At 43.7% G+C, this 24,486-nt stretch overlaps 1 protein-coding gene across 5 annotated transcripts in view; it reads right to left on the bottom strand.

The window, feature by feature from the left end:
- Oatp26F (Organic anion transporting polypeptide 26F) overlaps positions 1–24,486 on the bottom strand; it is a 669,510-nt gene that overhangs the window by 4,727 nt on the left and 640,297 nt on the right. For all 5 annotated transcript variants that reach the window (XM_070099851.1, XM_070099848.1, XM_070099850.1 and 2 more), the window contains 2 exons: positions 17,703–17,926; positions 12,612–12,794 (listed from right to left, as the gene is read on the bottom strand). In XM_070099851.1, the coding sequence (XP_069955952.1) occupies positions 12,612–12,794; positions 17,703–17,926 (407 nt within the window). The remainder of the gene's footprint in view (positions 1–12,611; positions 12,795–17,702; positions 17,927–24,486) is intronic.

Raw genomic sequence — 24,486 nt, 5'->3', positions numbered from 1 at the left:
TGAAGGTAACTTTAGTAGTGTCTTGGGGTAGTTTACCAAGAGTTGTTATGAGGAAAGTAGGGTAGTGGTCTGTGGTATTATCTATAATTATGCCTGATTTTAAAGGGGATATGGTGTTGGTCCAGATGTGGTCAAGTAGGGAAACACTAGTCTCTGTAACTCTTGTAGGTTTTGTTACTGTTGGTAGTAACATACAGTTACTCATTGTGTTTGTGAATTCAGTAACGTGTGGGTCCTGGTCTTGCAGGAGATTTATATTGAAGTCACCTGAGAGTAGTAAGTGATCTTTGTTCATGCGTGCATCAGTTATCATACTTCCTAGATTTTGACTAAATTGGCTAATGTTTGACTGTGGAACTCTGTAGATGTTTATCAATATGAGAGGTTTTTGTAGGTATTTGGATTTGAATTTAGCTATTATATATTCCCCATGTTCATCCCTTGTGCAAGTATTAGTGATACATTCTAGTTGGTCTGAGTAGTATATGGCTGTGCCACCCCCTTGTTGGTCTGGCCTACAGTTGTGTATGGCTGTGTAACCAGGAATGGCATAGACATCTGTACTATCAGGCTTTAGCCAGGTTTCAGTTAGTGTAATGATGGACATATTGGCATGTAAGGAATTTAGTAATGCTATGAGGTCATCGTAATGCTTGCTTAAAGATCTGATATTGTAGTTAAAGATAGTTATGTTGTTGTTGGCACTGAGAAGTGCCTTTGATTGTTCTGCAGTGTAGTAATTACAGTAACTGTTTGATTCATTTAAGTCATTAAATAAGAGGTTGGTATCAGGATCAATGCTTGTAATCATAAGATTTGTAGTGAATCTATAGTTAGAATTAAGTATAAAACAAAGTAAATAGTCTTAAGCTAAAAAAGAGCACCTGAATTATTTAACAAATGTAAAATAATGAGCTAAGGGACTAATACAAATAAAGTGATGATCATATAATAGTGCTTGGGAATATGATAGTAGGTAGTACTATAAAGGTAATTTTTTAAAGTTAGAATTATAGTTTAAAATTATAATAAAAAGGGACTAATATAGGTTGTGGTGAACAACAAAGTGGTAATCAAATAAATGAGCTTTGGAATATAATGGCAATATTATGAGCTTATTCTACTTTAGCACCTGAGAATAGCACCTTGATTATTTTAACAGTTGTGGATATATAAACTAGGATAGTTATATAAAGCTAAAATAAAGGAGAAAATATATAAGGGACTAAAATTAAGTAATGGTAAGCAAAGTTAAATGGACAGATGGTAGGAATTATAATATAAACTTATAATATAAAAATACAATTTGAAATGGTACTTGCAATAGCACTAGAGTCTGGTATAGGTTGTTGACAAGATCAAGATTATAACTATAGATTTAAATTGACAAAATAAAATTCACAATTAAAGTACAAAAGAAAAATAGTAAAAAATCACAATGGTAATGTCTTGGTTATAATATGATAGTAAGATGGTAGACAGGTACCCAGGTACACAGGTACAAAGGATAATACAAAGGTTGGGGTTGAATGTAAAAACTTGAAAATTTGGCAACAAAATGTTATGGGAAGTATAAAATAATGTTTAATGTACAAAAGTAAAATTGACTGGTAGTAAATATGGTGTTTAATAAAATTTTAGTAAGTAATAATGATTACAAAAAAGTGAAAAAGTAATGTTTATTTCATTCAATATTGCACTGGTAGTTATACTTGAGGTTATATGGCAGTACAAGGTAATTAAGAGTAATCTAGGATAGTAAATGTGGTATTAAAACAGGTAAAGGTAATTAGACAAGTAATGGTTATTTAATGTCAAAAATGTTAAGAGTAAATAGAAATTTTAGTAAAAATGATATTTATTAATTTTAGTAAGTAATATCAATTGATAGTATTTAAAAAAATAAGAGGTAGTAATATGGACAGAGAAAGTATCAATTCAGCTAGTGTTCAAGCGAACAATAGTAAATAAGAAAATCACATAAGGTGATTTATGCTTACTAGTAAAATTACAAAATGAGGTAGTTGAATATTTAATTACTAAGAGATTGTACAATGAAATTTGAACAATAATGGAGCAAAACATACACTACACTACGTAGGCTTTTAAGTTGGACATTGTTTAGTTATTCTCTGTAAGATTAGTATCCCTGAGAAATCGTGATAGATCATTCTCGTTCGTTATTGTGTACAGTTGACCTACATTTGTTTTCCTAACTAGAATTTTCCCATCCCGTGTGAAGCATTGGTGTATTGTGTCGTTATTCTCTCGCTTAAGTTTTCTGACTCTATACAGGAGGTTCTGACGTTTTTTGGTAAGACACTCGTTTATGTATACCTCTTTCTTTACTTTAATAGATGCAATAATTAAGTCTTTTTTCCTATCATGTGAGTGGAATCTAAGCATAACACTTTTTCTACCATGGGATCCTAGTAACCTGGCTTCTTTTATTTCAGACTCTGGTACAATAACACTAGTTTGGTCCTTTATGATCTGTAGAGTAATTTCTTTTCTGTTTGTTTGGTTCATATCACTGGGAAAAAGTGGACTGTTAACTATTACTGTGTCCGATAGTTTATCTTGCTCAGTTTTATCTTCTTGGAGAGCAAAGTAGTCACTGAACTGGTTATCTAAGTTGTTCTTCCATTGTTTTACTGCTTCTTCAACCTTTGTATTAAGAGAGATTATTTGTTGGGTATGGCTATCTATGACTGTTTGGATGGTCTTGTCACAGTTAGTCATTCCAGGTGTTGATAACTTTTGTTCAAGACTGAGGATTTTGTTTTCGAGTTGTGTCATCCTGGTGTCTTGTTTTGTTAGCGTCTCTCGAAGATTCATATTTTCAATAACTAAGGTGGAGATGCATGTCTTTAGGGTATCTGGATCGTTTGTCATACCTGAGAGACTACTTGGTAGGTTGAATCCGGGGAAGAGAGGGGAGGATGGGCTGGCGGCAGCCATGTTTGTTGTTATTGTTGTGGTGTCGCCTTGAGTTGTGGTGAGTGGGGTGGTTGCTGGGCCGGCGTCCTCCTGGCTACACTTGTTGAATAGTTGATTTTTCGGTGTTTTCTTGCTGGCCTTGGTGCTGTTTCCTCTTAGATTGCGCCTCATAATACTACAGGAATTGTTGCTGTTAAGAAGAAGTTGTAGTATACAAAGCTTAGGGTTACGTTGTTCGGCTGGCAGCGGGGTGTTGCTTTCGGTTTGTGTGCAGTCTTCCTTTGATCTCTCTTATTTTCGATTTGTAGGTTTCACTGTTGGTAATCTTTGGTCATTCTGGGTGCTACGTTGGGTAGTGCAGTTTTGCTTGTAACTAGGTCATCATAGGAGCATTGGTAGCTCTGGTAGTTGGAGAAAAGTACGGAGCTTGGAAGTCGCTGCTGCCGCTGCCGCTACCTTAACCTGCTGTGTTTATATTGCTCCCTTTACACCCAGGATAACAGGCCATTTGGACCTCTGGGTCCAAATGGCTGGTGAGAATAATTCAATCGGATGAGAACCAAGCAGAACTACAAAGGGATCTGGACAGGCTGCAGACCTGGTCCAGCAATTGGCTCCTGGAGTTCAACCCCACCAAGTGCAAAGTCATGAAGATTGGGGAAGGGTAAATAAGACTGCAGATGAAGTACAGTCTAGGGGGATAGAGACTACAAACCTCACTCAAGGAAAAGGATCTTGAGGTGAGTATAACACCCGGCACATCTGAAGAGCACATAAACCAAATAAATGCTGTAGCATATGAGCGCCTAGCAAACCTATAAATAGCATTCTGCCATCTCAATAAAAAATCGTTCAGACCCTTGTACACAGTGAATGTCAGGCCTATAATGAAGTATGCAGCACCTGTTTGGAACTCACACCTAGCGAAGCACGTAAGCACGAGGCACTAAAGTATAGACCAGTGTCACTGACGTGCATAGTATGCAAAGTCATGGAGAAGATTATCAGGAGAGTGGTGGAGCAAGTAGAGCGAACAAGCTTATGAACGACAACCAGCACGGATTCAGGAAAGGCAAATCTCGTGTCATAGAGCTACTGGAGTTTTATGACAAGGTAACGGAAGTAAGACACGAGAGAGAGGGGTGGGTAGACTGCATTTTCTTGGACTGCAAGGCCTTCGATACAGTTCTTGATAAGAGATTAATACAAAAACTAGAGAATCAAGCACGTATAACAGGAAGGGCAATGCAATGGATCAGAGAATACCTGACAGGGAGGCAACAACGAGTCATGGTACAAGACGAGGTATCAGAGTGGGCGTCTGTGACGAGCGGGGTTCCACAGGTGTCAGTCCTAGGGCCAGTGCTATTTTTGGTGTACGTGAATGACATGGCGGAAGGGATAGACTCATAAGTGTCCTTGTCTGCAGATGATGTGAAGTTAATGAGGAGAATTAAATCAGATGAGGATCAGGCAGGACTTCAAAGAGACCTGGACAGGCTGGAAACTTGATCCAGCAACTGGCTCCTCGAATTTAACCCCGCCAAATGCAAAGTCATAAAGATCGGGGAAGGGCTAAGAAGACCACAGACAGATTATAGGCTAGGTGGCCAAAGACTGCAATCCTCACTCAAGGAAAAGGATCTTGGGGTGAATATAATACCGAGCACATCTCCTGAGGCGCAAATCAACTACATAATTGCTGCAGCATATTGGCGCCTACCAAACCTGAGAATAGCGTTCCGATACTTCAGTAAGGAATCGTTCAAGATTCTGTACACTGAGTACGTCAGGCCTATACTGGAGAATGCAGCACCAATTTGGAACCTACACCTGGTCAAGCATCTCAAGAAATTAGAGAGAGTGCAAAGGTTTGCAATAAGGCTAGTCCCAGAGGTTAGGGGAATGTCCTAAGGAGAAAGGTTAAAGGAAAACGCCCTGACGACACTGGAGGACAGGAGGGTTAGGGAAGACATGATAATGACATACAAAATAATGCAGGGAATTGACAAGGTGGACAGAGACAGGATGTTCCAGAGATGTAACACAGAAACAAGGGGTCACAGTTGGAAGTTGAAGACTCAGGTGAGTCAAAGAGATGTTAGGAAGTATTTCTTTAGGCATAGAGTTGTAAGGAAGTGGAATAGTCTGGCAAGTGATGTAGTGGTGGCAGGAACCATACATAGTTTTAAGACGAGGTATGATAAACCTCATGGAGCAGGGAGAGAGAGGACCTAGTAGCGATCAGTGAAGAGACGGGGCCATGAGCTGAGTCTCGACCCCTGCAACCACAATTAGGTGAGTACAGGCTGGGACAGGCTATTTAACCTAATGGGCAGTTGAGCTGTTCAATAAACTCTGCAGAAAATAATTTTAACAAACACTAACATATTATGCATATACTTTTGGAAGACCAATATATATATATATATATATATATATATATATATATATATATATATATATATATATATATATATATATATATATATATATATATATATATATATATATATATATATATGTATATATATAATATTCATTAACCACTAATTAGGGGACTATTAGTAACCAAACAACTGTTTTCACTCAGACACCGCCAGTTAGGTGCTGAAAAATTGACTTTTTCTTAAAATTAGGTCTCAGACTGAATAAATTTTTGTCTAGACATCTGTCTTTTTTAAAGGCCATTTAAGTCCCATTTTCCTGGGTTTGCAGATGAAATATTGAAAATTAAGGATAAGGGAGGAGAATGGCACTTTAGATTTTCTTTTTCATGCAAAGGAGTAATGTAATAATATTGGTAGAATTATCCAGAATATGATATATAGAAGAACAAATGTCTAGTGCGACTTTTTATGTTGTAATGTTTCAGTCTTCAAAAGTTTGCTCCAGGAACTAAAATTTCATTTCAGTCACTATTAAAGGGAATAATGGCAGCTTCGTCATCTGATGAATTAGCCAGAATTATTCTCAAAACAATGAACTATGCCATCACATAACAACCAAAAGTTACATCCACTGCTCCTGCAATTCCTACTATTAATACTGCTACAGTTACTACTACTTCTATTACTACTTTACTACTATTACAATTACTATTATTTCTACTACTACTACTACTCCTACAGCTATTACTATTGCTTCTACTTCTATCACTACTACTACTACTACTACCACTTCTACTACTGCTGCTACTACTACTACTATTAATACTACTACTACTACTATTCCTACTACTATTAATACCATTACTGCTACTTCGATTGGTGCTACTACTACTACTACTACTATACAATTACTACTACTGTTACTACTATTACTACTACTATTACTACTATTGCTACAACCATTATCATGGGCCAGTTAGGTTTCTTCACTGCTAATGATTTATGATCTCATATTATTATCTATATATGTATCCTCTGTGGCACTGTATTGTTTATAATAACTTTACAAAACTCTGAAGAGCGAAACGTTGCAACAATAAAACATCAAATTAGTTAAGCATATGTCTTTTTATCTAACAAGATAATTGTGGGATGCGCCTCTCGTACCACCGTCGGCCAAGTGCATTCCTACCGTATTTTTGCCTTTCTGGTAATAGCGTCGGGTATTTATGTGATTTATGAGTTATGTCACCCTGCAGCTGTGATTTATGAATTATGTCACCTTGCAGCTGTGATTTATGAATTATGTCACCTTGCAGCTGTGATTTATGAATTATGTCACCTTGCAGCAGTGATTTATGAATTATGTCACCTTGCAGCTGTGATTTATGAATTATGTCACCTTGCAGCAGTGATTTATGAATTATGTCACCTTGCAGCTGTGATTTATGAATTATGTAACCTTGCAGCTGTGATTTATGAATTATGTCACCTTGCAGCTGTGATTTATGAGTTATGTCACATTGTAGCTGTGATTTATGAGTTATTTCACATTGCAGCTATCATTTATGAGTTATGCCACATTGCAGCTGTGATTTACTAGTTATGTCACATTGCAGCTGTGATTTATAAGTTATGTCACATTGCAGCTGTGATTTACGAGTTATGTCACATTGCAGCTGTGATTTATGAGTTATGTCACATTGCAGCTGTCATTTATGAGTTATGTCACATTGCAGCTGTGATTTATGAGTTATGTCACATTGCAGCTGTGATTTATGAGTTATGTCACATTACAGCTGTGTGTGATATTAGTGGCTATTTATTAAGATCCATTTGAAGGTCACTGGAGGTTTTACAGACCTAAAAATAGCTTCTTGGAGGGTTAACTGCTGGGAAAGTCGGTCAAAGATACTCATTTTTAGCCAATTCTCGGTCTATTTCAGTCATCAAATAGACCGACATCTAGTCTATTTTACTAGTGTGGCTTGAGTGCTATAAACTGACAGCAAGACACGACTATGGTAATTCCGAAACCAACCTGTTAATAGTCCAAAACTTGGACTTTCAGTTAATTTTAAACTAAGTTCAGTAATTTCCTTTTTCAAATCAGAGTCCCAAAATAACAGTAGTAATTCCAGTTACTAAAACAATCTTGCGTCTCTCCGTTATGACCGTCCTGAGACTCTTGCTATGCTAGATTGCTCTACATTGTCACTACATCGTCACTCCACTAGAAATCGAAGTTTTTCCTTATTTATCATCTAGAAGACCATTGTCAAGCGTATTTGGAGGACCTAATAGTTGTTGACGGATTAGTCAAACCAGATGTGTTTCTGGGGAGGTAAAGGTGAGGAGGGTGAAGTGACCCCTTATTTTGGGTCATTTCCCCAGATGAAACCAACTGTAGTAAGTTTCCAAACTAATGGAACAGAGAAATTCCCAGTTCAGCCATTAGAATCAACCTAAAAACTGCTTAAATATGCTAAATTAATCACTTTTTTCACTTATTTTAACCAACTTATCAACACTAAAACCAACCTAGAAACCATCCTAGTCAATCAAAATTTAAAATTTTATTGCAATTTTCATTGACCTTGCATGCATTTCTACAACTTGCAGATACATATTACGTGCATTTTTGTGTCTACAAGAAACAGTTTTTTAAAGCTGATTCATCTAAACTTTCATATTATTAAACCATACCCCCGGCCGGGATTGAACCCGCGGTCATAGAGTCTCAAAACTCCAGCCCGTCGCGTTAGCCACTAGACCAGCTAGCAATCGTGTCATTACGATTTCTTGAGTCATTTCATATTATTATAAGTGTTCAAGAAAAACTTACGTGCAACAAGCATTTAATTATTTATCAAGTTAATTAGTAACCGAGCTGATAAATTAGACTTAATAATCATGAAAAGTGACAAGCAAAATAATCTAGATAAATTAAATGGAACAGATTGCTCATACACAGGTAGTACCCACTAACCTGCTCATACACAGGTAGCACCCACTAACCTGCTCATACACAGGTAGCACCCACTAACCTGCTCATACACAGGTAGCACCCACTAACCTGCTCATACACAGGTAGCACCCACTAACCTGCTCATACACAGGTAGCGCCCACTAACCTGCTCATACACAGGTAGCACCCACTAACCTGCTCATACACAGGTAGCACCCACTAACCTGCTCATACACAGGTAGCACCCACTAACCTGCTCATACACAGGTAGCACCCACTAACCTGCTCATACACAGGTAGCGCCCACTAACCTGCTCATACACAGGTAGCACCCACTAACCTGCTCATACACAGGTAGCGCCCACTAACCTGCTCATACACAGGTAGCACCCACTAACCTGCTCATACACAGGTAGTACCCACTAACCTGCTCATACACAGGTAACACCCACTAACCTGCTCATACACAGGTAGCACCCACTAACCTGCTCATACACAGGTAGCACCTACTAACCTGCTCATACACAGGTAGCACCCACTAACCTGCTCATACACAGGTAGCACCCACTAACCAGCTCATACACAGGTAGCGCCCACTAACCTGCTCATACACAGGTAGTACCCACTAACCTGCTCATACACAGGTAGCACCCACTAACCTGCTCATACACAGGTAGCGCCCACTAACCTGCTCATACACAGGTAGCACCCACTAACCTGCTCATACACAGGTAGCGCCCACTAACCTGCTCATACACAGGTAGCACCCACTAACCTGCTCATACACAGGTAGTACCCACTAACCTGCTCATACACAGGTAGCACCCACTAACCTGCTCATACACAGGTAGCACCCACTAACCTGCTCATACACAGGTAGCGCCCACTAACCTGCTCATACACAGGTAGCACCCACTAACCTGCTCATACACAGGTAGCACCCACTAACCTGCTCATACACAGGTAGCGCCCACTAACCTGCTCATACACAGGTAGCACCCACTAACCTGCTCATACACAGGTAGCGCCCACTAACCTGCTCATACACAGGTAGCACCCACTAACCTGCTCATACACAGGTAGTACCCACTAACCTGCTCATACACAGGTAGCACCCACTAACCTGCTCATACACAGGTAGCACCCACTAACCTGCTCATACACAGGTAGCGCCCACTAACCTGCTCATACACAGGTAGCACCCACTAACCTGCTCATACACAGGTAGCACCCACTAACCTGCTCATACACAGGTAGCGCCCACTAACCTGCTCATACACAGGTAGCACCCACTAACCTGCTCATACACAGGTAGCACCCACTAACCTGCTCATACACAGGTAGCGCCCACTAACCTGCTCATACACAGGTAGCACCCACTAACCTGCTCATACACAGGTAGTACCCACTAACCTGCTCATACACAGGTAGCACCCACTAACCTGCTCATACACAGGTAGTACCCACTAACCTGCTCATACACAGGTAGTACAAACTAACCTGCTCATACACAGGTAGCACCCACTAACCTGCTCATATACAGGTAGCACCCACTAACCTGCTCATACACAGGTAGCGCCCACTAACCTGCTCATACACAGGTAGCACCCACTAACCTGCTCATACACAGGTAGTACCCACTAACCTGCTCATACACATGTAGCACCCACTAACCTGCTCATACACAGGTAGCACCCACTAACCTGCTCATACACAGGTAGCACCCACTAACCTGCTCATACACAGGTAGCGCCCACTAACCTGCTCATACACAGGTAGCACCCACTAACCTGCTCATACACAGGTAGTACCCACTATCCTGCTCATACACAGGTAGCACCCACTAACCTGCTCATACACAGGTAGTACCCACTAACCTGCTCATACACAGGTAGTACCCACTAACCTGCTCATACACAGGTAGCACCCACTAACCTGCTCATACACAGGTAGCGCCCACTAACCTGCTCATACACAGGTAGCACCCACTAACCTGCTCATACACAGGTAGTACCCACTAACCTGCTCATACACAGGTAGCACCCACTAACATGCTCATACACAGGTAGCGCCCACTAACCTGCTCATACACAGGTAGCACCCACTAACCTGCTCATACACAGGTAGCGCCCACTAACCTGCTCATACACAGGTAGCACCCACTAACCTGCTCATACACAGGTAGCACCCACTAACCTGCTCATACACAGGTAGTACCCACTAACCTGCTCATACACAGGTAGCACCCACTAACCTGCTCATACACAGGTAGCGCCCACTAACCTGCTCATACACAGGTAGCACCCACTAACCTGCTCATACACAGGTAGCACCCACTAACCTGCTCATACACAGGTAGCACCCACTAACCTGCTCATACACAGGTAGCGCCCACTAACCTGCTCATACACAGGTAGCACCCACTAACCTGCTCATACACAAGTAGCACCCACTAACCTGCTCATACACAGGTAGCACCCACTAACCTGCTCATACACAGGTAGCACCCACTAACCTGCTCATACACAGATAGCACCCACTAACCTGCTCATACACAGGTAGCACCCACTAACCTGCTCATACACAGGTAGCACCCACTAACCTGCTCATACACAGGTAGCACCCACTAACCTGCTCATACACAGGTAGCGCCCACTAACCTGCTCATACACAGGTAGCACCCACTAACCTGCTCATACACAGGTAGCACCCACTAACCTGCTCATACACAGGTAGCACCCACTAACCTGCTCATACACAGGTAGCACCCACTAACCTGCTCATACACAGGTAGCGCCCACTAACCTGCTCAAACACAGGTAGCACCCACTAACCTGCTCATACACAGGTAGCACCCACTAACCTGCTCATACACAGGTAGCACCCACTAACCTGCTCATACACAGGTAGCACCCACTAACCTGCTCATACACAGGTAGCACCCACTAACCTGCTCATACACAGGTAGCACCCACTAACCTGCTCATACACAGGTAGCACCCACTAACCTGCTCATACACAGGTAGCACCCACTAACCTGCTCATACACAGGTAGCACCCACTAACCTGCTCATACACAGGTAGCACCCACTAACCTGCTCATACACAGGTAGCACCCACTAACCTGCTCATACACAGGTAGCACCCACTAACCTGCTCATACACAGGTAGCACCCACTAACCTGCTCATACACAGGTAGCGCCCACTGACCTGCTCATACACAGGTAGCACCCACTAACCTGCTCATACACAGGTAGCACCCACTAACCTGCTCATACACAGGTAGCGCCCACTAACCTGCTCATACACAGGTAGCACCCACTAACCTGCTCATACACAGGTAGCGCCCACTAACCTGCTCATACACAGGTAGCACCCACTAACCTGCTCATACACAGGTAGCGCCCACTAACCTGCTCATACACAGGTAGCACCCACTAACCTGCTCATACACAGGTAGCACCCACTAATCTGCTCATACACAGGTAGCACCCACTGACCTGCTCATTCACAGGTAGCACCCACTAACCTGCTCATACACAGGTAGCACCCACTAACCTGCTCATACACAGGTAGCGCCCACTAACCTGCTCATACACAGGTAGCACCCACTGACCTGCTCATACACAGGTAGCACCCACTAACCTGCTTATACACAGGTAGCGCCCACTAACCTGCTCATACACAGGTAGCACCCACTAACCTGCTCATACACAGGTAGCACCCACTGACCTGCTCATACACAGGTAGCACCCACTAACCTGCTCATACACAGGTAGCGCCCACTAACCTGCTCATAAACAGGTAGCACCCACTAACCTGCTCATACACAGGTAGCACCCACTAACCTGCTCATACACAGGTAGCACCCACTAACCTGCTCATACACAGGTAGCGCCCACTAACCTGCTCATACACAGATAGCGCCCACTAACCTGCTCATACACAGGTAGCGCCCAATAACCTGCTCATACACAGGTAGCGCCCACTAACTTGCTCATACACAGGTAGCACCCACTAACCTGCTCATTCACAGGTAGCACCTACTAACCTGCACATACACAGGTAGCACCCACTAACCTGCTCATACACAGGTAGCACCCACTAACCTGCACATACACAGGTAGCACCCACTAACCTGCTCATACACAGGTAGCACCCACTAACCTGCTCATACACAAGTAGCACCCACTAACCTGCACATACACAGGTTGCACCCACTAACCTGCACATACACAGGTAGCACCCACTAACCTGCTCATTCACAGGTAGCACCTACTAACCTGCACATGCACAGGTAGCAACCACTAACCTGCTCATATAGAAGTTATCATAGCTTCTACATGCCCCGCCCTTGCCACAGGTGGACTGCCACAATATACAGGTATCATCGATGAGGGCACCAAAGAGTATAGGTCCAGGGATGGTGCCCAGCAGACGAACCACCATCCACTGAAGTCCCAGGGCAAAGGAGCGGTGGGAGTCGGGTACACATCTGTCATACAAAGTCTCTACATTACCAGCCAATATATATATATATATATATATATATATATATATATATATATATATATATATATATATATATATATATATATATATATATATATATATATATATATATATATATATATATATATATATATATATATATATATATATATATATACAAAATCTTATCACTACTGATTTTGAAGTTGAAAGTAACCCTAACAGCAATATAATTAAGAATAAAGTAATATATATGTCGTGCCGAATAGGCAAAACTTGCGGTTTTGGCTTAAATAGCAACGCTCTTCTTGCCGAATAAGGCAAGCGAAAATTTGTGTATGTAGTAATTTCACAAAAACCATTCTGAAACTAATGAAAAAAGTATATATCATTGTACTTGTTTATTATTAAATTAAATATATATATATATATATATATATATATATATATATATATATATATATATATATATATATATATATACACACACACAGTCCTGACAAATTAGTCTATATAAGTTGCAACTGATAACGATTTCAAGCTGGTGCATAAGAAGCAAATTAGTAAATTAAGACAATAACTAGTACATGTAGAAGAGAGCAGTTAGCAGCAGCAGTTTACTATGTATAACAAGTGAAGGATGGACTAAAAAAAATGAAAATCATATACATATTCTTGATGTGGTAACTCACCTCTCCGGACCTGACTCTGCATGTCTCACCTCTCCTGACCTGACTCTGCATGCCTCACCTCTCCTGACCTGACTCTGCATGTCTCACCTCTCCTGACCTGACTCTGCATGTCTCACCTCTCCTGACCTGACTCTGCATGTCTCACCTCTCCTGACCTGACTCTGCATGTCTCACCTCTCCTGACCTGACTCTGCATGTATCACCTCTCCTGGCCTGACTCTGCATGTCTCACCTCTCCTGGCCTGACTCTGCATGTCTCACCTCTCCTGACCTGACTCTGCATGTCTCACCTCTCCTGACCTGACTCTGCATGTCTCACCTCTCCTGACCTGAATCTGCATGTCTCACCTCTCCTGACCTGACTCTGCATGTCTCACCTCTCCTGACCTGACTCTGCATGTCTCACCTCTCCTGACCTGACTCTGCATGTCTCACCTCTCCTGACCTGATTCTGCATGTCTCACCTCTCCTGACCTGAATCTGCATGTCTCACCTCTCCTGACCTGACTCTGCATGTCTCACCTCTCCTGACCTGACTCTGCATGTCTCACCTCTCCTGACCTGACTCTGCATGTATCACCTCTCCTGACCTGACTCTGCATGTCTCACCTCTCCTGACCTGACTCTGCATGTCTCACCTCTCCTGACCTGACTCTGCATGTCTCACCTCTCCTGACCTGTCTCTGCATGTCTCACCTCTCCTGACCTGACTCTGCATGTCTCACCTCTCCTGGCCTGACTCTGCATGTCTCACCTCTCCTGGCCTGACTCTGCATGTCTCACCTCTCCTGACCTGACTCTGCGTGTCTCACCTCTCCTGACCTGACTCTGCATGTCTCACCTCTCCTGACCTGACTCTGCGTGTCTCACCTTTCCAGACTGACCTCGGCAGCCTCTTCACTTCTCTTGCCCGACTTGACTGTCTTCTCATGATGTCTCGCGTTATCTTTTCACTTCTACTGACCTTTGACATCGCCTGACCTCTCCTAATATAACCTTGAATGCCTCCTAATTTCTTTTGACCTAACCTAGGCCGTCTGCTAACCTCACCTAACCTGACCTGGTGGAGAAAAGATACATTTGCAGAAAGGTCTTCCACTGGGACACGTTTCGATCCAGTGAGAGCTTTATCAGGACACAGCTGATAGAAACTGCACAAATATATAGACTGGTAAGATAGGAAACAGTGAACTGGTTGAAATAGTTAGATGTGATGAATCGATGTCAGTTGAATACTGCAGTTCGTACACTGTGTAGTACTGCAGGTGGCACAGTGTGTAGTACTGCAGGTGGTACACTGTGTAGTACTGCAGGTGGTACACTGTGTAGTACTGCAGGTGGTACACTGTGTAGTACTGCAGGTGGTACACTGTGTAGTACTGCAGGTGGTACACTGTGTAGTACTGCAGGTGGTACACTGTGTAGTACTGCAGGTGGTACACTGTGTAGTACTGCAGGTGGTACACTGTGTAGTACTGCAGGTGGTACACTGTGTAGTACTGCAGTTCGTACACTGTGTAGTACTGCAGGTGGCACAGTGTGTAGTACTGCAGGTGGTACACTGTGTAGTACTGCAGGTGGTACACTGTGTAGTACTGCAGGTGGTACACTGTGTAGTACTGCAGGTGGTACACTGTGTAGTACTGCAGGTGGTACACTGTGTAGTACTGCAGGTGGTACACTGTGTAGTACTGCAGTTCGTACACTGTGTAGTACTGCAGGTGGTACACTGTGTAGTACTGCAGGTGGTACACTGTGTAGTACTGCAGGTGGTACACTGTGTAGTACTGCAGGTGGTACACTGTGTAGTACTACAGGTGGCACAGTGTGTAGTACTGCAGGTGGTACACTGTGTAGTACTGCAGGTGGTACACTGTGTAGTACTGCAGGTGGTACATTGTGTAGTACTACAGGTGGTACACTGTGTAGTACTGCAGGTGGTACACTGTGTAGTACTGCAGGTGGTACACTGTGTAGTACTGCAGGTGGTACACTGTATAGTACTGCAGGTGGTACATTGTGTAGTACTGCATGTGGTACACTGTGTAGTACTGCAGGTGGTACACTGTGTAGTACTGCAGGTGGTACACTGTGTAGTACTGCAGGTGGTACACTGTGTAGTACTGCAGGTGGTACACTGTGTAGTACTGCAGTTCGTACACTGTGTACTACTGCACGTGGTACATTGTGTAGTACTGCAGGTGGTACACTGTGTAGTACTGCAGGTGGTACACTGTGTAGTACTACAGGTGGTACACTGTGTAGTACTGCAGTTCGTACACTGTGTAGTACTGCAGTTCGTACACTGTGTAGTACTGCAGGTGCTACACTGTGTAGTACTGCAGGTGGTACACTGTGTAGTACTGCAGGTGGTACACTGTGTAGTACTGCAGGTGGTACACTGTGTAGTACTGCAGGTGGTACACTGTGTAGTACTGCAGGTGGTACACTGTGTAGTACTGCAGGTGGTACACTGTGTAGTACTGCAGGTGGTACACTGTGTAGTACTGCAGTTCGTACACCGTGTAGTACTGCAGTTCGTACACTGTGTAGTACTGCAGGTGGTACACTGTGCAGTACTGCAGGTGGTACACTGTGTAGTACTGCAGTTCGTACACCGTGTAGTACTGCAGTTCGTACACTGTGTAGTACTGTAGGTGGTACACTGTGTAGTACTGCAGGTGGTACACTGTGTAGTATTGCAGTTCGTACACTGTGTAGTACTGCAGTTGGTACACTGTGTAGTACTGCAGGTGGTACACTGTGCAGTACTGCAGGTGGCACACTGTGTAGTACTGCAGGTGGTACACTGTGTAGTACTGCAGGTGGTACACTGTGTAGTATTGCAGGTGGGACACTGTGTAGTACTGCAGGTGGTACACTGTGTAGTACTGCAGGTGGTACACTGTGTAGTACTGCAGGTGGTACACTGTGTAGTACTGCAGTTCGCACACTGTGTAGTACTGCAGTTTGTACACTGTGTAGTACTGCAGGTGGTACACTGTGTAGTACTGCAGTTCGTACACTGTGTAATACTGCAGGTGGTACACTGTGTAGTACTACAGTTCGTACACTGTGTAATACTGCAGGTGGTACACTGTGTAGCACTTCAGGTGGTACACTGTGTAGCACTGCAGGTGGTACACTGTGTAGTACTGCAGGTGGTACACTGTGTAGTGCTGCAGGTGGTACACTGTGTAGTACTGCAGGTGGTACACTGTGTAGTACTGCAGGTGGTACACTGTGCAGTACTGCAGTTCGTACACTGTGTAGTACTGCAGGTGGTACACTGTGTAGCACTGCAGGTGGTACACTGTGTAGTACTGCAGTTTGTACACTGTGTAGTACTGCAGTTTGTACACTGTGTAGTACTGCAGGTGGTACACTGTGTAGTACTGCAGTTCGTACACTGTGTAATACTGCAGGTGGTACACTGTGTAGTACTGCAGGTGGTACACTGTGTAGTACTGCAGGTGGTACACTGTGTAATGCTGCAGGTGGTACACTGTGTAGTACTGCAGGTGGTACACTGTGTAGTACTGCAGGTGGTACACTGTGCAGTACTGCAGTTCGTACACTGTGTAGTACTGCAGGTGGTACGCTATGTAGTACTGCAGGTGGTACACTGTGTAGTACTGCAGGTGGTACACTGTGTAGTACTGCAGGTGGAACACTGTGTATTACTGCAGTTCGTAGACTGTGTAGTACTGCAGGTGGTACACTGTGTAGTACTGCAGGTGGTACACTGTGTAGTACTGGAGGTGGTACAATGTGTAGTACTGCAGGTGGTACACTGTGTAGTACTGCAGGTGGTACACTGTGTAGTACTGCAGGTGGTACACTGTGTAGTACTGCAGGTGGTACACTGTGTAGTACTGTAGGTGGTACACTGTGTAGTACTGCAGGTGGTACACTGTGTAGTACTGCAGGTGGTACACTGTGTAGTACTGTAGGTGGTACACTGTGTAGTACTGCAGGTGGTACACTGTGTAGTACTGCAGGTGGTACACTGTGTAGTACTGCAGGTGGTACACTGTGTAGTACTGCAGGTGGTACATTGTACTCACCTTATTGTGCTCACCTAATTGTGGGTGCAGAGACTAATTCTTCAAGATTTCGAGGCTTCAACCACCTACGATATCTAACGCCATGTTATGTTCAACACTTGTGGCATAATGCCCAAACTCTGCCCACAACACTCACTTAAGAGCACCACTTACCTTAAAGTGCCCGAGAGCGCAGGCAAACTAATGATAAAAGTAAGAATCATCACAACGAAGAATATGACAAGAAATATTGCCATAAGGGAACAGCCTGCTGGGCACTTCTCCCGCAGGGCTGAGTCAGGGGCAAGGCGGGCATCGCCTACCCCTGGACTGGTTGCCAGTGTTGGGGTCACTGTGGGCGAGGGCACGCCAGACACACACACGCACCCAGTGAACACCTGTAGACACACACAAACATTCCAACTAAAAAAGGGCAGAATAAAATTTCATGCTAGCAAGTCTGGTGATACCACTTCTAATATATTGCTAGGGTTGCTAGGGTATTGCTAGGGTTGCTAGGGTATTGCTAGGGTTGCTAGGGTATTGCTAGGGTTGCTAGGGTATTGCTAGGGTTGCTAGGGTATTGCTAGGGTCACATATATAAAATTAACAAAGCTGCAGGAGCCGGTGTAATAATCAACCTGAAAACAACCGTAAAAGATTTCTCAAATGAAAAGCAGAAGCTGATATCTAATCACAATACTAAACAATAATAATAATAATTATTTTATTATTATTATTATTATTATTATTATTATTATTATTATTATTATTATTATTATTATAGTAAAAAGTTAGAAAAAACCCAGGTTCATCACTCTGGTTTAAAGTTCTTTTAGTCAGTCAACTCATCCTCGTAAATTTTAAGTCAATTTCTCACATACGATTTTCTTCAGATTTCTCAGTTCAAGCTATTTATGTCAGACTATGTTTGATTATGTTACACTGTCGTATCTTAACAAAACTTAACTATTTATAACATGCCACAATACTAATAAATGACACATTACAAAGAGGTAATTAAAAATTTTGATTCGCGAGCACAAAATGTGGTCCCAGCGAGAGTACGCTTCATTACACAGTCAGATACTCACTGTTAAGACTCATAAACAGTCACTATTTGACTCTTAGCAACAAGGTTAATACTAACACTGATTAAAAAAAAAGATGGGATGAGTCAGTTTAGAAAAATATATATTGCAGATTTATATATTAATATTATTAATGGCCTCTTTAAAGGAATTTTAAATCAAGTGGCCATTAACTAATTGTAAGTAACAAAAAGCCATAATATCGTGACTGGAACAATACATAAACAACCTGCACATTGGAGAATGAAACTGGTAACGACGTTTTGATGGTCCAAGTTGGACCGAAACGTCGTCATAAGCTTCTTTCTCCTATGTACGGGTTATTTTTGTATTGTAACTAATTGTAGTTATGGGAAGGCCTCTTAAAAGTAAACTAAATGTCAGATTTATCAACAATGCACAGCCACGAGAGGTCGACGCATGGCTCCCGGGCCACGTCTGACCTGACCCCAAGAACTCTTGTGACGAGAGAAATCCTACATCTCAGTACAGAGCTGACCGAAATATTCATAGTTTTTTATTACCGGAGACGAGGCAAGAGTTACTGTGGCAAGTCTGACACTACTTCCATGATCAGGTCATACAATACATCAGCACATTCTCACAGCCACAGTTAAAAAGAGAAAATATCGCAAATGAAGAAAAGCATTTAGATCAGCATGTATGAGCAGGGTTGTGAGGGGGAAAGGGAGAGGCAGTCAGTGCTCAAGTTGTAACTCTGTGTAGCCCGGAGGGGCAGCAAGTGCTCAAGTGCTACCTCAGGGTGGCCTGGAGGTACGGAATCTTGTCCATGATCATCAGGAAGAAGAAGAAGGAAAATCCAATCATGAGAGGAGGGAGAGCGTGGCACTGAGAGGGACAGCTGGTGCCCACACCTTGGTAGACGACACTGGTGGCCTCACTCATCTCTCTCCACACAGTGGCGTTGTTCACCTCCTCCAGGCACGAACACTCGCTGTAATGCTGTACAACTCCCAATGTTGAACACACCAGCTGTTATTCAGTGTGTAATGCAAAAAAAAAAATTGTGTGTGTTCCTACTGTTGTGGACACCTCTCCTGTGTTCCTACTGTTGTGGACACCTCTCATGTGTTCCTACTGTTGTGGACACCTCTCCTGTGTTCCTACTGTTGTGGACACCTCTCCTGTGTTCCTACTGTTGTGGACACCTCTCCTGTGTTCCTACTGTTGTGGACACCTCTCCTGTGTTCCTACTGTTGTGGACACCTCTCCTGTGTTCCTACTGTTGTGGACACCTCTCCTGTGTTCCTACTGTTGTGGACACCTCTCATGTGTTCCTACTGTTGTGGACACCTCTCCTGTGTTCCTACTGTTGTGGACACCTATCCTGTGTTCCTACTGTTGTGGACACCTCTCATGTGTTCCTACTGTTGTGGACACCTCTCATGTGTTCCTACTGTTGTGGACACCTCTCCTGTGTTCCTACTGTTGTGGACACCTATCCTGTGTTCCTACTGTTGTGGACACCTCTCCTGTGTTCCTACTGTTGTGGACACCTCTCATGTGTTCCTACTGTTGTGGACACCTCTCCTGTGTTCCTACTGTTGTGGACACCTCTCATGTGTTCCTACTGTTGTGGACACATCTCCTGTGTTCCTACTGTTGTGGACACCTCTCATGTGTTCCTACTGTTGTGGACACCTCTCATGTGTTCCTACTGTTGTGGACACATCTCCTGTGTTCCTACTGTTGTGGACACCTCTCATGTGTTCCTACTGTTGTGGACACCTCTCATGTGTTCCTACTGTTGTGGACACCTCTCATGTGTTCCTACTGTTGTGGACATCTCTCATGTGTTCCTACTGTTGTGGACACCTCTCCTGTGTTCCTACTGTTGTGGACACCTCTCATGTGTTCCTACTGTTGTGGACACATCTCCTGTGTTCCTACTGTTGTGGACACCTCTCCTGTGTTCCTACTGTTGTGGACACCTATCCTGTGTTCCTACTGTTGTGGACACCTCTCATGTGTTCCTACTGTTGTGGACACCTCTCATGTGTTCCTACTGTTGTGGACACCTCTCCTGTGTTCCTACTGTTGTGGACACCTCTCATGTGTTCTTACTGTTGTGGACACCTCTCATGTGTTCCTACTGTTGTGGACACCTCTCCTGTGTTCCTACTGTTGTGGACACCTATCCTGTGTTCCTACTGTTGTGGACACCTCTCATGTGTTCCTACTGTTGTGGACACCTCTCATGTGTTCCTACTGTTGTGGACACCTCTCCTGTGTTCCTACTGTTGTGGACACCTCTCCTGTGTTCCTACTGTTGTGGACACCTCTCATGTGTTCCTACTGTTGTGGACACCTCTCATGTGTTCCTACTGTTGTGGACACCTCTCCTGTGTTCCTACTGTTGTGGACACCTCTCATGTGTTCCTACTGTTGTGGACACCTCTCCTGTGTTCCTACTGTTGTGGACACCTCTCCTGTGTTCCTACTGTTGTGGACACCTCTCCTGTGTTCCTACTGTTGTGGACACCTCTCCTGTGTTCCTACTGTTGTGGACACCTCTCCTGTGTTCCTACTGTTGTGGACACCTCTCCTGTGTTCCTACTGTTGTGGACACCTCTCATGTGTTCCTACTGTTGTGGACACCTCTCCTGTGTTCCTACTGTTGTGGACACCTCTCCTGTGTTCCTACTGTTGTGGACACCTCTCCTGTGTTCCTACTGTTGTGGACACCTCTCCTGTGTTCCTACTGTTGTGGACACCTCTCCAGTGTTCCTACTGTTGTGGACTCCTTTCATGTGTTCCTACTGTTGTGGACACCTCTCATGTGTTCCTACTGTTGTGGACACCTCTCATGTGTTCCTACTGTTGTGGACACCTCTCATGTGTTCCTACTGTTGTGGACACCTCTCCTGTGTTCCTACTGTTGTGGACACCTCTCCTGTGTTCCTACTGCTGTGGACACCTCTCCTGTGTTCCTACTGTTGTGGACACCTCTCCTGTGTTCCTACTGTTGTGGACACCTCTCCTGTGTTCCTACTGTTGTGGACACCTCTCTCCCTTCCTACTGTTGTGGACACCTATCCTGTGTTCCTACTGTTGTGGACACCTCTCATGTGTTCCTACTGTTGTGGACACCTCTCCTGTGTTCCTACTGTTGTGGACACCTCTCCTGTGTTCCTACTGTTGTGGATACCTCTCATGTGTTCCTACTGTTGTGGACACCTCTCCTGTGTTCTTACTGTTGTGGACACCTCTCCTGTGTTCCTACTGTTGTGGACACCTCTCCTGTGTTCCTACTGTTGTGGACACCTCTCCTGTGTTCCTACTGCTGTGGACACCTCTCCTGTGTTCCTACTGTTGTGGACACCTCTCATGTGTTTCTACTGTCGTGGACACCTCTCCTGTGTTCCTACTGTTGTGGACACCTCTCCTGTGTTCCTACTGTTGTGGACACCTCTCCTGTGTTCCTACTGTTGTGGACACCTCTCATGTGTTCCTACTGTTGTGGAAACCTCTCCTGTGTTCCTACTGTTGTGGACACCTCTCCTGTGTTCCTACTGTTGTGGACACCTCTCATGTGTTCCTACTGTTGTGGACACCTCTCCTGTGTTCCTACTGTTGTGGACACCTCTCCTGTGTTCCTACTGTTGTGGACACCTCTCATGTGTTCCTACTGTTGTGGACACCTCTCATGTGTTCCTACTGTTGTGGACACCTCTCATGTGTTCCTACTGTTGTGGACACCTCTCCTGTGTTCCTACTGTTGTGGACACCTCTCCTGTGTTCCTACTGTTGTGGACACCTCTCCTGTGTTCCTACTGTTGTGGATACCTCTCCTGTGTTCCTACTGTTGTGGACACCTCTCCTGTGTTCCTACTGTTGTGGACACCTCTCCTGTGTTCCTACTGTTGTGGACACCTCTCCTGTATTCCTACTGTTGTGGACACCTCTCCTGTGTTCCTACTGTTGTGGACACCTCTCCTGTGTTCCTACTGTTGTGGACACCTCTCCTGTGTTCCTACTGTTGTGGACACCTCTCCTGTGTTCCTACTGTTGTGGACACCTCTCCTGTGTTCCTACTGTTGTGGACACCTCTCCTGTGTTCCTACTGTTGTGGACACCTCTCCTGTGTTCCTACTGTTGTGGACACCTCTCCTGTGTTCCTACTGTTGTGGACACCTCTCCTGTGTTCCTACTGTTGTGGACACCTCTCCTCCTAACTCCAACGTTGGTTTCGAAAATACAAATTTAGCTGTCGCTACAGACGCTGCTTTAGACAAGGTTAACACCAGTTAACCAATTTGAACCAATTACAACAATTTAACATCAATGAATGTAAAAAAGGCTTAAAAAGCGAGATTTAATAATCGAACAGAAGCATAAAACGAACATTGCACAAAACCAACGTTCATATTCTGAGTAACCGTCACTTTTTCTCATCTGCAGTCACGGTAAAAAAAAAAAACCGACGCTTGTATAGGAGGACAGCTGCGTGTGTGTCTGACGCCTACCTGTGTACCCGGGCCAGGCAGATATTCACACTATGCGTGTATATCAGTGGTGTGTATTACCAACATAATGATGAATTCGGCACATATGCAACATCTTTTGTAATGTATTGATGAAGTCACTAGTTGACGGGACGTCTACTGAATAAAGATACACAGGTGTTGCGGATATGTATAATTCTTCACTAAAATATGCAGACTAGTACAAACATTACAATATACTCCAACAATGTTGTAGAGAGAACACTAGTGCACCAGTACACAGATGAACTTATACTCCAACAATGTTGTAGAGAGAACACTAGTGCACCAGTACACAGATGAACTTATACTCCAACAATGTTGTAGAGAGAACACTAGTGCACCAGTACACAGGTGATCTTATACTCCAACAGTGTTGTAGAGAGAACACTATTGCACCAGTACACAGGTGATCTTATACTCCAACAGTGTTGTAGAGAGAACACTAGTGCACCAGTACACAGGTGATCTTATACTCCAACAGTGTTGTAGAGAGAACACTAGTGCACCAGTACACAGGTGATCTTATACTCCAACAGTGTTGTAGAGAGAACACTAGTGCACCAGTACACAGGTGATCTTATACTCCAACATTGTTGTAGAGAGAACACTAGTGCACCAGTACACAGGTGATCTTATACTCCAACAGTGTTGTAGAGAGAACACTAGTGCACCAGTACACAGGTGATCTTATACTCCAACAGTGTTGTAGAGAGAACACTAGTGCACCAGTACACAGGTGATCTTATACTCCAACAGTGTTGTAGAGAGAACACTAGTGCACCAGTACACAGGTGATCTTATACTCCAACAGTGTTGTAGAGAGAACACTAGCGCACCAGTACACAGGTGATCTTATACTCCAACAGTGTTGTAGAGAGAACACTAGTGCACCAGTACACAGGTGATCTTATACTCCAACAGAGATGTGGAGAGAACACTAGTGCACCAGTACACAGGTGATCTTATACTCCAACAGTGTTGTAGAGAGAACACTAGTGCACCAGTACACAGGTGATCTTATACTCCAACAGTGTTGTAGAGAGAACACTAGTGCACCAGTACACAGGTGATCTTATACTCCAACAGAGATGTGGAGAGAACACTAGTGCACCAGTACACAGGTGATCTTATACTCCAACAGAGATGTGGAGAGAACACTAGTGCACCAGTACACAGGTGATCTTATACTCCAACAGTGATGTAGAGAGAACACTAGTGCACCAGTACACAGGTGATCTTATACTCCAACAGTGTTGTAGAGAGAACACTAGTGCACCAGTACACAGGTGATCATATACTCCAACAATGTTGTAGAGAGAACACTAGTGCACCAGTACACAGGTGATCTTATACTCCAAC

Source organism: Cherax quadricarinatus, chromosome 69 (genome assembly GCF_038502225.1).
Source record: "Cherax quadricarinatus isolate ZL_2023a chromosome 69, ASM3850222v1, whole genome shotgun sequence".
In the NCBI taxonomy this organism is placed as follows: Eukaryota; Metazoa; Arthropoda; class Malacostraca; order Decapoda; family Parastacidae; genus Cherax; species Cherax quadricarinatus.
This window is presented reverse-complemented; position numbering and strand designations above follow the sequence as displayed.